We start from the raw sequence: 13,418 nt of genomic DNA on the forward strand, positions 1-13,418 counted from the left end.
TTCATTATTTATTGAAACTGGTAGATATTCTAAACCTCCTTATCCCAGAGAAAAACGTCTGTGTAATTTTTGCAAATTGTTTATTGAAGATGAGAAACACTTTGCATTGTATTGGTCAAAATATGACCAATGTAGATTGAATTATAATGATGTATTTAATGTGAACACATATACAAATCTCAATCCCATTAAGGAACTTGTATATCCTAAAAACATTACAGCTGCTGAGAAGGATATGTTGTTTTCTAAAAAAAACTGTTTCAACGCTAGAAAGAAAAGTCAACAATGAACACATACAATTTTATGAATACCAATAATAGCATTCACACAAGCCTGCTTTTGTTCACCCAATGTTTTGTCCATTGTAGATTTATTAGTTAATGTTTAACTTTTGCATGCTATGTTTAATGTTTTGTTTTATGTAACTCTTATTCATGACTGTATGCCGACATGGTATATATATAATTGTCAATAAATGAATTGAATTAATTAAAGGAAATCTACTGATTTAAAAGTACCAAAGAATTTACGGCAGAAATGTTTGCTAATCTTAGCGTTAATTATGTGGAAATCATTCAGAGATTGTGACAATTGGGTCATCATAGATTTCTTCGATATGTTAGGTTAGTGTGATAGTCGTATCAAGAGAAGATAACCTGGTGTAGCTATGTAGGTCAGATAAAAGATGGCGCTGTGTTCGAAGGAAAATTGTCAACAGAGGACGCCATCTTGAACGACGCACTTGAGAACGGGACCACGGCGGGTAGATTGAATTTATGGCTTATTTAGGAAGATTCTACCACGACAGGTGATATAAAACGTAGAAAACATGAGTCAGTATATTCAGGTGGCCGAAGAAGAAGGCGAGGAGCCTATGGAAGTTCCGAGCGAGGAGGACGGCACCCTTCTTCTGTCAACACTGTCTGCTCAGTTCCCTGGAGCTTGTGGGTTGAAATATCGCAACCCTGACACAGGTTCTATGAGAGGAATACGACTAGCAGATGGACGGCTGTATCCGCCAGATATAGAGTGGTCAAATAGGATATATGTTGCAGTGTTTCCAAAAAGTAAGTAGGCAAACTGTGCTTTTATAAACTACGCTTTTTCCCTGACGCGGAGCAGACGCTATGGAATTATTTCCTGATTTGTGAGAGAAAATTGATTTTCCTTATGCAAATACATGTGTATTTTATCGAATTAAAATATCAATTAACGTTATTCATAATCAAGAAAGCTTGCTCTTTCAGTTTTAATACAGAAATTTGCAAACAAAAATAGGTTGTACCGAATTTATTATTTGACAGGTAGGGGCAGATAACTCTAATGCATTTTATTTCCTGTAATACGAAAAACACTTTTTAAAATTAAAATGCTGATGTTATGTACAAGAAAAATAATTAAACATAAGTATTTAATTTTCTGTAGTTACTTCTCAGTCTGAAAATGTTCATAAATTAATAATAGTATTTCTGTATAATTTAAAATTATGATGTTCATGTATATTTTCTGTTGATTATTAATCTTTTCTTATTTTGTATATGGAAAAATGGACTAAAAAAGAAAGCATTGTTAATGTTGATCGAATGATATGTATAACAATATTTACTTCTGATAATTTAAAAAATGTTTGTACCTTTCTAGCTGAAAATAAGAAGAAACAGGGACCAGGAAACAATGCTTCTGTCAGCACTGGTAGCCCAGACGAACAGGAAGGGGGGCACCACAAATCAAAGAAGTTCGAGAGACAGCGCTGTAGTGACCTCATTGTGCTGGGATTACCATGGAAGAGCACAGAAGAAGACTTAAGAAAATACTTCTCACAATTTGGCGAACTGTTAATGGTTCAGGTATTTGAACTTGAATTTCTTAATACATGTATAACTAAAGCTGAGATTATTTATAGTACCAATATATATTAATGAATTGAATATTGACTTGAAGCTAATACGATTTTATGGAACCAAAAGAGAAATAACTCTCTAATTATATATATCATGAAATTAATATAGTTTAGTTTAATAGTATGTTATAAATCTGAAATGTTTGCATGATGATCTAGACCAGGAATTAAAAGGGTTTTAAAAAAAATGTAATCAAATTTTCCTTGAAAATATTCACCAAGCCCAGATTTGAATTCTGTAGTAAAATGTTTTATTAAAATTCTTAGAAAAGAAAATGAAAGTAAAGAATTAAAAAAAATGAAATAAATGTTTAACAGTGCAGTACAGGGTATACGGTATTTGAACAAGTTCCATCAATTACAAAACTGTCAAATGAATTACATTGTACAGAGTCGTTGCACTTTTGACAGAAAAATTAAAACTTAATTGGAAGTTCTACGACAACATACTGCTACTACTAATATGTTTTACGGTGCGACCGTTGGGGCGAGCGCAGCATGTGATCAAATAATGAATTATGATAAATCAATAAAAATAAAAGTATCAACGTAACGTAAATGAATTTGAATGCAAAATAAAATATAAAACATGCCTATTTTTTCTAGTAAATTTTCATTATTCATAATTTATAAGATTGTTTATTTATTTAAATAGAATTTATCTCAGATACAATGTTGTTGAATAATAAAGATTTTAACATAATGTTTAGTGCAGTTTATTTCCTCTTTTCTTGCAGCAGACATTTTTCTTAAACTTACATATAAAAAATTGACTTATCATAGAGTACCCCCCCCCCCCCCCCCCCCCCCCCCCCCCCGTTTAAAAAAAATATAATTTACGTATAAAAAAAATTGCTGATCATAAAAAAAAAAATGGTTTTGGACCCCCCCCCCCCCCGGAGGATCTAATAAATGTGAAAATAAAGATACCATTGAGCAGTTAAAGAGCTAAATGCATACTACGCACTCACCATTAACCGGATTAGAATTTCCCTGATTTTGTGAATTTCTTTTTCATTTTTGCTTGTAAATATTTTTTTAATGATGCTGTTGCGCCCCCTTTTAAAAAACGTTCCTGGAAATTACTGTAAATATATAGTGAATAAAATAAATGTAAGCAAGTTACAACTGTTTCCTATTAAAATAAAAAGATGTCCCCATTCGTTAGCTTTGCAAGATTTTGAGAAGATTTTGGTTTTTATATTTCAGCAGATTTACAATAACTACTTAGAGTAATCTCCCCTAAATATAGGAAACAGTTGTTCTTATTGTGACGTCAAAGTTCACGTCGGTCAAGTGTCGTCTGTCTCTTTGAAAAAAACCCTGAAAAAAAACTAAGTGAAATATACTGTTTTGTTTACTTAAAAAGCATGATATTCTTAAAATTACACAATTTATCTGTTTCTCAAAAGTTTTACTTTGATTCTCGCGAGAAGGAATCAAGTCTATCCGACATTGATAAATTGCATTGTGGGTCGAAATTTACTGACTCCGAAAAATTCTGTGGGATCAATATGCAAGAAATCAATTGTGACGTCACTGTAAGGAACGACAACTCTGTTAGTCTTATGTAATGGAATTATTTTATTTACAATGCATGATGTAGTCTTTTATCTTGTTCTCGTGAGAGTGTGAAATGGGAAATCATATTTACAGGAAATTACTGGGACGATTAAAACAAGGCATTACTGGTCCGATTTACTGACGCCAAAAAAATCCGTTGAATGAATGTGCAACTGGTCCGAATTTTCTATTCACACACGCCTTGCCGGTAGAGCACGCTTCGCGCCGGCGCTGCGCGCCGGCGAGCTGCGCTCGCTATTACTACTACAGATTTTTATTCAAACTATTGATTGAAACAATGGCAGAATGTTCTTCTGTGCATTGAAAATGAGATTGAATACCATTACTTAGTTAAAACAGTAAAATTGAATCCCTTACTAAATATTTAAAAAAAAAAAAGAAATTCCAAACATCACCATTTTTAAACATAAATTAAAAATAATTCCCACAATATTTCAGCTCTTACAGTTACAATCTTTTAATATAAGCTAAAGTTAGCATTGAACTATAAGTGTACTTTATAGAAGGGATACAGTAACAGTCTTGCTAAATCATCACACAACGTTACTTAATTCACTGGCATGAAATTCTCTTCATATGAGAAATACAAACAGCCAGTTGTTTTGTATCCTAGGTGTTTTGTATCCGAGGTGTTTTGTATCCTAGGTGTTTTGTATCCGAGGTGTTTTGTATCCTAGGTGTTTTGTATCCTAGGTGTTTTGTGTCTTAGGTGTTTTGTATCCTAGGTGTTTTGTATCCTAAGTGCTTTGTGTCTTAAGTGTTTTGTATCCTAGGTGTTTTGTATCCGAGGTGTTTTGTATCCTAGGTGTTTTGTATCCGAGGTGTTTTGTGTCCTAGGTGTTTTGTATCCTAAGTGTTTGCAAATTTTGATGAGTTGTAAAAGTATGGACTCGTTTCAGGTGAAAGTTGATCCACGGACCCGTCAGTCGAAAGGTTTTGGGTTTATACGATTTGCGGATTATGACTCCCAGTTCAAGTGTATGTCACAGCGTCACATGATTGATGGCAGATGGTGTGATGTCCGTATTCCTAATTCCAAGGTTAGTACAATATCCATACTCGCATGTATTTTTAGTTATATTTAGACCAAATCAAGGTAGGCCAATTGGATTATTTCCTGCAGTAGAGTTGGAGGAGTTTAACCCTTGCATTAAAGTTAGGGGGGAAGTTATTTATGTTAGGTTGAATGTTGCATGCGGACCATAAAAACTGAGCTGTGAGCATTCTGTTTTGAAAATGTTTTTATTGTAAGTAATATATTGTCTTGCAAGGGGATGTTCCACTTCACGATGCATATTCCTTGTTCTGTAGAACCAAACAGATACCTTCTCTGTCAGTACTTAATGATCTTTTAATGTACATGTAGGAGTTGTCTATCTTTTCAATATGTACATAAACCTTTACAGGAAGGAGCCCAGCAGATAATGAATAGGAAAGTATTTGTGGGGCGTTGCACAGAGGATATGACAGCGGAGGATCTACGGAATTATTTTGGCAAGTTTGGAGAGGTTGTTGATGTATTTATTCCCAAGCCATTCCGTGCATTTGCGTTTGTTACTTTTGCTGATCCCGAGGTGTCACAGAACTTGTGTGGAGAAGATCACATCATCAAAGGTGCCAGCGTTCACATAAGTAGTGCTGCCCCTAAAAACTACGACCGTCACAATGACAAGAAATCAACCAGCCCCCACCAGCTTGGATACACACAAGCATATCCTCCCAATCCATGGAGCCAGGGACCACGCGGATCCACCCAACCCATGCATAACCAGGGTACTCCCATGGCCCAGGGAAGTCTACCTAATAATCTAGGACTCAGTAATTTAAACCTTGGGGCCCTCCAATTCAACCCAGCCATGCTTGCTGCTGCACAGGCCATGTTGAGTGGCCAGGGTGGTTGGGGCCCTGTAGGTTTGGTCAGTCAGGGCAATAATCCCCCGGCAGCAGGGACAGTCACCACGGTAACAACCAATAACATCACGGGAGGAGAGACGTCCAGTCAGGCCAGTGTACAAAGCTTTGGTAGTATAGGCAGTGGCTCAGGGGGAACGGCTGGCACAGCTCCACCTATCCCCAATAACAACAGTTTTCTAGGCTGGGGGAGTTCTCAAGGTTCAGCCTCGGAAACCGGAGGCAGCCCTGGGGTAGGAGGCTGGGGGACACCCCAAAGTAAACCCAGTGGTGCATGGAATTGATAAAGGTGTGTGACTGGTAGAAAAAAGTTGATGTTAATTTGTGAAATTTTAATATATTTAGGTGGTATATAGAAAATATATTTGTGTTTGGTATGGAGGGCTAAATGAAGGGTCATTCATCAGGCTTATAAGTGCATGTTACTCATTTTGATAAAGAATGAATGATGGAGAAGATATTCAAATGAAACATGGATATCTATCAGAAGTGTTGAATACATAGAGAATCTGAGATCTTGATGATTATCAATTATTTATAGATGATATATGACCCTGATGCAAGTTTTAAAAAACATCATGTAAATAAAGCATTATTGTAAAGAATGCATGATTCTGATTCCATTTGATTTTCCCACTCCAGGGTAGTGCTGATTTCAACCTATTGATTGTCTGAAGTTTTGTTAAAGGTAGCTAAATTCTCCAAATCATGTTCATCTTCTTATCTTCTAGTTTTTACCTAGACAAAACTATGAATCAATTATCCCCCGAAGTAGTAGCATTGCTGTGAAATACAGAGGTTCATAATGAAATGATTATGTCACTTGGCTGTGTTAATGTTTATCATGTTTTAGATTATTGGTAATTAGATTCCACAGATTTTTGTTGTCGGAGAGAATTATGCACATACACAAACTAATGTTAACGTAATCCAAGTATTATAATAGTGTGTTTACATACCAGTTTTCATCTCCATTGTTTAACTAGCGTGACTGTTTTTATGTACCGGTACATCTGAAATAGTGACTGAGCTTCTTATCAAGAACCTGGAAGTAGCATTTATGGTAAATGAAAGAAAATCACAACAGAATTTGATTAATAATTGAGGTGTGCCATAGCCCAAATGAGATACAAGAGGTACATGTAGAACATTTAATGTTGAATACACGAAACTGGAAAACATGGTGAATTTCAAATGAGAACATCATTCATATTTACAATTGAATACTGTACATTACTTATTTATATAATCTTGAAAGATTTGAAAAAAATGTTGTAGTGACTGATTCATTTTTAAAGACTCGTGCAGATTATGGCAATGTAGCATTTTATGTATAGATGATTTGGGGAAAATTAGACAATGTGAGACAACGTTAGAATATAAAATAATTGTTTCCTCTCTTGGTGTACAGACATTGGTGTGAAGTTTGCTTTTGCTTTGTGTAGTATTGAGAGTAGACATTGTTTATTTTTTATCTTGTAGTGTACTTGGTGTGAAACTGTTGAAAATATTCAAATTCTACATCACAGATTGATGAAATCTTGTATTCTTATTTTGCAACTGTCTAGAAATGATTGGTAAATTATGCATGTAAATAATCTACTTTTTGGCAAACCCATGTTGATTCATGAAAATTTCACGTTTGTGTGTTTTGAGGGATTTATTATCCGTATCTTAGAAATGTGTATGTTGGCTCTATTTGTTTGATTTATTTATATGACATGAATATTTTTGGAAATTATCTGAGATGTACATAATAGTAGCTAAGTATTGATGGGTGACAGTGTTTGAATGAAAACTAGATGTAAGCTTTTTCTTGTAGTCCTGTTTGGTGTTTCTTTTTATAGAACATTTTTTTCTGTTGGTTTTATGCAAGTTGTTAAAAAGCATATTTAAGAATGAGTGGAATTAGATAAGACTTGTTTGTAAGATTAGAATTTTTTCCTATTCTTTTGTGTGAAAGTCTCCATGAAATTTGAAATGTGACTTTCTCTACATTTTCAAAAACATAGGTAATGCTATACAGTATATTATTATTCTCATATAGTTTCATGGCATGTGAAATTATTTGGTAAAAAGTAATCATGAATTAGCAATGTGTTAAAAATCTAACAACAAATCACTGCCTTATGTCATCTTATATCATTATGTAGCAGATTGAAAATAGTTTAACATTATTTGGCTAGTATACTGACTGTAATCTTATAGTAGAACTTTTCAATATAGACAAGCTAACCACTGATCATCAATATTGTATACAGGGTTATTTTCGCCCTTCTTTACTTTTAAATGGTTCTGCCCCATCTTAAATTTCCCCAATCTTGGACTTTGTGTTAAAAAGATATATCTGTCTCTTTCAATTCACTGTCTTAAATTCGCCGATGACGACGAGGGCGAAAGGGGCAGAAATAAAATGGTGGCAAATACTTCCCTTTAGACAGTACATGTACTTTTATTCATTAATTTCTTGCTTTAATACTTTATATTTAAATTAGAGAGATATATTGAATAAGAGATAGTAGAAGGCATCAGAATACTGATACAGCAAACAAGCTATCTAAATCATAGGCCATAGAGCAGTAGGGAACATCACTTATTTGTTTTGTTTTTTGCTGTGTGTACATTTTTTAAAAGGAAATCAAATTGTTTTGCAATGAATTTATGTTTTAAGACAAATTTTACTGAAGTTTAAAAGGGTGTATTGGCTAGAAAATTCTTGTATCCTGGGTGACACCTACCTTATTTTAATTGGAAGACTTTTTACCTTTATTGGTAATGAAAATGTTCACACTTTATACACATAGCGTTCAAACATTTCATGAAAATGGCATATGATAGGAGAAATTTAACCTCAGTGATTGTGTATATATACATGTGTCACAATTTGGAGAAACTCTTTATATAGTCTGCACTAAGAATTGATAGTGGTAGGTGTGATGCAAGTTGTTTTTGGGGTGTCTGTGTATTTCCTTAGATTGTAACTAATACTGCATAATGCTGTAAGTTGCTTGTTGTTGATTCAGACCACACTGTGTACGTTGAGGGGAGGAATGTGAAGGAATTGTTATATGTTTGAAAAGATTGTGAAGACTCTATATTTATACGTCTCTGGAAATCTGTTTGCAAGACAAGACAAAAATGTTTTCAACTGAGTATTGAATGATTTGGAAAATAAGAGGTATTTTATATACATGAACAGTATGAATTTCGTGTTCATAACAAAAACCAAACTGTTAATGATTTCAAGGCAGCAAACACAGCTTGAATGAGTTGGATATATATAATTATATAAACTGTGAAAGGTTTTTATCATCTTTTGTTGTTCTAGTTGAGGTGGTTCATAAACCATGCTTATAATCACTACAGCTTCCCATTAAAGATTTAATACACACCATAAATTTGAATTTTTTAAATCATTAACACAACTTGTCAAATTTGATTAGTGAAATAACAATTATATTTGAGATGAATTTCTTAAAGTTCCTGATGGTTGTAATTCCTAGTTTTTTCCCTTGGATTTGGCTATTGACTTGTGAGCAGAAATTTGAGAAGCTGTAGTTGGGTATGGCATGGTTTGTCAGTGCCTGGCAGTTGTTGAGTGATTTTTTATATCTATTTATTAGTCTGGATGCCTATGTCTTTGTTGAAGTGTAAAAGCACTGTATATGGAGGCTTTTTAAAAATGTTTTCATTTTGTTTCATACAAAATTTTCACACAAATATCTATGGAGTGTATTTTTTTTTATCAAAACAAAATCTGATGAATTTCTGATTGTGCGATTTTAATAACTTGTTTTGATTGTTTTTCTCAGAAACACTTCTCTGATTTACACTGCTATTTTTTCATCTGTTCTCCATATACAGCTTTCTGTCATTGTTATAACGGATTGGGTTACACACTTGACAAAACCACACAGAATTTCAAATTTTAAAAGCTATTTTGATTATTTATCAAATTAAAAATTACATGCAAGCTCATGATGTGGATTTTTTTATTTCGGTTTGAGTGTAGAATTTTAAAAACTGAACTGCAGATTTGTTTCCCTTTAATGTCAAGTGTGTAACTAGGAATACCAGATGTAATTTGCTTATATTCTTTGTGTGTGTATGTTATGAAGTGTATGAATTGAGTATACTAGATAAATAAGATATATTAACTCTTTCCGATCTTTTTGTGTTTGTTTACATTTACATGTATACTGGTGCTGCAAGCAGGCGGCAAACAGGCATCAAGCTTGCTTTAAATATTTGGTCCAAGAAACAAGAGACAGGTATAACTTTAAAAAATACATTCTGTCGAGATTGCTATCCTTGATTAGAAAGGTATTGATTTTTGAAAAATGGGCATAAAAAGGTTTTCCGTTCGATATTCTCAATAATATTTTGCCACATGAAAGAAGGATGGTAATAGATTTCTTGACTCTAAACACATTTACGTATTTATATTTTCCGATTTACAGTCGAGATGAAAGTAAGACGTTCAAATTACAAGCGTTTCTTGGAAGATACGAAACAAGAGTGACAATATTTCGGTCGCTTCATTTAATGCTTAGAATGAATATTTAGGCTAAAATACATTACCCGTCTTTGAAAAAATGACGTATTTTTTGAAAGTTTTGTTGAAAGAACATTGCATGTAACACTCCCATCCCCCCCCCCCAAAAAAAAAAAACAGAAAAACAAAACAAAACCAAGATGCAACAAAAAACCAGGAACTAATATTTTCTAATGACGACCCGATAACGAGGGTCTGATGGTTTTAGCCATTTTTACACCACACCTGTAATTATGAGTAATACTTTAGAAACAAAATTTTGTTGCAGTTAGTTCGAACGTAACATGCTTATTATGGAACCCTTGTATTCATAGTAATGGCTGAGCAACAGAGAAATTGAAAAAGAAAATCGAGAACCGTCTCTCCAATTTTACGGAAGAAAACTAGAGAAAGAGATCATTTTGAGACCCTTTTAAAAACATTTTACTTCTTTCAAGGAATATGATTCTAATTTTGATGGGGAAGATGAAGATTAACTTTCATACAATATAAACTGAAAATGATTTTTGGCCCAACCTTACCCTCTCAAAACAGGTTGCTTTAGTTTTCAAAAGTAATTACATTTCAATGATATTTGATTTCCACAGCAACATCGCGAAATAATGCTTCAAATTGATTAACATAGGTATTATGTCAATTTTGCACAAAAAGCAAGAGAGAGTGTTTCAAAGATATGATATACAACATCATGCAAATCTTTCAAAATCGCTTTAAACTATTGTATATTTCTATTCTCTTACTTTGGCCACGGTTGTCATTTTTCTCGCATAGAGAATATGAAACGTGTGTTTTAAAATATTTGTAAGGATAGAGAAATTTTTTTTATAGTTATCCTTTTGAGCCTGATAAAAAATCTTTTTAAAAAATAACAAAACAAACACCACTTTTTTCAAAATGTCGAACGGTTACAATAATAATCATCTTTGAATATTGATATATTCACCAATCTCTTTCTATAATTTGAAAATTGACGTGCGTGGACAAAATGACGACGTCACATTAAATCTCAAAGATAGCTCACATAAATTCTATGTACCTACGTAACCTTTTTTTCATACCAAAAAAAAAGAAGAATTGTTTCCGATGTATGTGATATATTGGTAATAAAAATTGGTTAAAGCTCGTTAAAGAATTTTTCCTTTTACAAAAGAGAATTGATATTTTGTCAATGAAAAAGACTGCCTACATTTACATTCTTTTCCAGCTTAACTAAAACTTAAGAGAGCACATCTTAGGAAGACTTTTAAAGGAAGAGACTTTTGCATTTTCAAGCACCAAACTCCGTTTTTTTGGTAAACGCCCACTGTTAACAAAACTCATACACCCAGTTTGTTTGCTCTATGATTATCAGGAGTAAAGAAAAAAGACAAAATATTAATGCACTATTCAGAAGATATTGCCTTGACACATGTACTATACACACTGTCAAACTCTCAAGAATCCCATTTATTCCTTGTAATGAGATGTAAGATATTCCCTCTAAAGGGTTCCGTTTTAACAAGAAAATGTTTTCTTTCATACGAAGTTCTGTTACGATGAGATGAATTGAAGTAAAAGAAGAAAGAAATATATGTAGAACAATTTACAACAGTGTCTCTCAAAAGATACATTACCATATACAACTGTATATATGGCTATGTGATGAACGGATATTATTGTATTTTAGGTGATAGCTTATCTCTCCATAACAAAATTCAAACGCACTCGATAAAGCACATTCGAATACACGTTACTAGCGTTTATTTATAGAACGTACGAATCACAACAGCTCTGCTCCTAATCCTATCTAAAACAATCTTTAAAGTTCGTTATGTAACTTGTATCGAGGCGAATGTGAGAAGTTGTCCAATGGTAGATTATTTTATAATCACCCTTCATGAAACACAAATTGTTGTTATCATTTTGTCATAACGATGTCAATTCTGGTTGCGGAAGCATACTTATCTAGCCTTACAACTGTCTTCACTTAATACAGTGTACTAAACGACACAAGGATGGTCTTACGTCTGATATTTTTTAGAACGAATCTTTTCTTCTCCACTAATCATCTGCAAATTATAAAAACCAGTCTTCCGAACGACAAGCTATTTTTTGTGTTTTGATTTTTTTTTTTACATGATGGATGAAGATTTTTAATTGATAATTGACTATCATGTAATTCCATTAGCGAAGCTTATGACAATCTTAACGTTGATCCAAACGGCTGTTACCGCCATGTAAATCAATCGGAAAGTACAGCTCAGCTCTTTCGTCTTTCCAGTAACACCAGGCCAACGCGCCCAGGCTCCGCGCACCTGCTTATTGTCTCTTCATTAGTGTATATATTTAAAAAAAAAATACGTAAAACTCATCACATGTGACAGCTGATATTTAGGTAGTAAGATTTACTCGACATTGTTAATTAGAATATCAGTTCGGTGTGCTACCATTGCAGAAACAGAAAATGAATTTTTTCTCTAGCTGTAACACAACAAACGTTTTTCCACGAAATGAATATTTTAAAGTAGATTAGAATTTGATCAATGAAAAGTAATCAATAATTACATGTTAGTAAGGTTGGATGCTTAAGAAATAACCCATTATCTACTCTAAAAAATTTTACATGATTATTTTAAGTTAAAAACTGTGGTATAGTAAAAGTCCTTAATGTAATTTATTTATTTGTTTTTGTTGAGAATAGCCGACTAAATGGTGTCCAGTCCAAAAAGTCGAACAAGTTCCAAAGAACAGTTACCGGTGGTCCTTGGTTTCTACGAATTCACAAACCAGATTTGACAGTTTTATTTTGCATTATGATTATGAATGCAATATACACCGAGCTGTGGCTTTTATTCTTTTTTTTCTTTGTTTTCTTTTTATATGTTGCCGAAAATGATCAGATTCGAACCTTTACGAAAGACATTAAGAGAGGATTAAGTCATGATTCCAAAGCTTCCCAAGACCATAATATATTAAGTATCGTTAGAAGGTCTGTTGGTTGGTTTGTGTAATCCACGAATCCTTTCAGACCAGATCAAGATTGCGATGCTTTAAAAGACATCACCACTTCCCCAGTCCCGCTCCATAAGATCCCTCCTATTTAAAACGTTATTATAAAATGCAAATATCATAGCGGAGGCTCAGTAGTTTTTTCTATTAATTGATAACGATGAAATATTTATTTAACATGGCATAGGATCCTCACAAAAACAAAGATGGCTCTGTTTGTCAAGGCAAATGAAGGAGAATACAAGAAATCTGGCTGGTCCTGATAGCATTGACAAACATCCGGAATTAATTTTCTTTTTAAAGCCTTTTGTTTCTTCTCAACGTTCACCAGAGCCATTGTATGCATTGGAGTCGTCAGTATTGGAACAGTTGACATAGTGCACGGAGAAATCAGAAACTTGCTGAAAAACACACTCTCTGATTCCATAAATGGAGAGCAGAATCTTCTCTCAAATTGCAATTATTAACCAAAATCCGTTA

At 33.5% G+C, this 13,418-nt stretch overlaps 1 protein-coding gene across 1 annotated transcript; it reads left to right on the forward strand.

The window, feature by feature from the left end:
* The first annotated feature begins 675 nt into the window (after nucleotides 1-675).
* Nucleotides 676-9,557, forward strand: LOC105321705 (TAR DNA-binding protein 43). Its single transcript, XM_011420115.4, has 4 exons — nucleotides 676-1,067; nucleotides 1,642-1,847; nucleotides 4,384-4,524; nucleotides 4,891-9,557. Exons 1-4 carry the CDS (start codon nucleotides 830-832, stop codon nucleotides 5,677-5,679), a joined length of 1,374 nt encoding a protein of 457 aa, XP_011418417.1. The 5' UTR covers nucleotides 676-829; the 3' UTR covers nucleotides 5,680-9,557.
* Nucleotides 9,558-13,418: the final 3,861 nt, after the last annotated feature.

The sequence above is a fragment of the Magallana gigas genome, chromosome 3, assembly GCF_963853765.1.
Source record: "Magallana gigas chromosome 3, xbMagGiga1.1, whole genome shotgun sequence".
In the NCBI taxonomy this organism is placed as follows: Eukaryota; Metazoa; Mollusca; class Bivalvia; order Ostreida; family Ostreidae; genus Magallana; species Magallana gigas.

What these genes read in the sequence shown, in the direction of transcription:
- LOC105321705 (XM_011420115.4), top strand. Translation starts at nt 830, where the DNA reads ATGAGTCAGTATATTCAGGTGGCCGAAGAAGAAGGCGAGGAGCCTATG. An exon ending in TGTTGCAGTGTTTCCAAAAA is followed by an intron (nt 1,068 to 1,641) that starts GTAAGTAGGCAA and finishes GTACCTTTCTAG; the next exon opens with CTGAAAATAAGAAGAAACAG. An exon ending in GCGAACTGTTAATGGTTCAG is followed by an intron (nt 1,848 to 4,383) that starts GTATTTGAACTT and finishes GACTCGTTTCAG; the next exon opens with GTGAAAGTTGATCCACGGAC.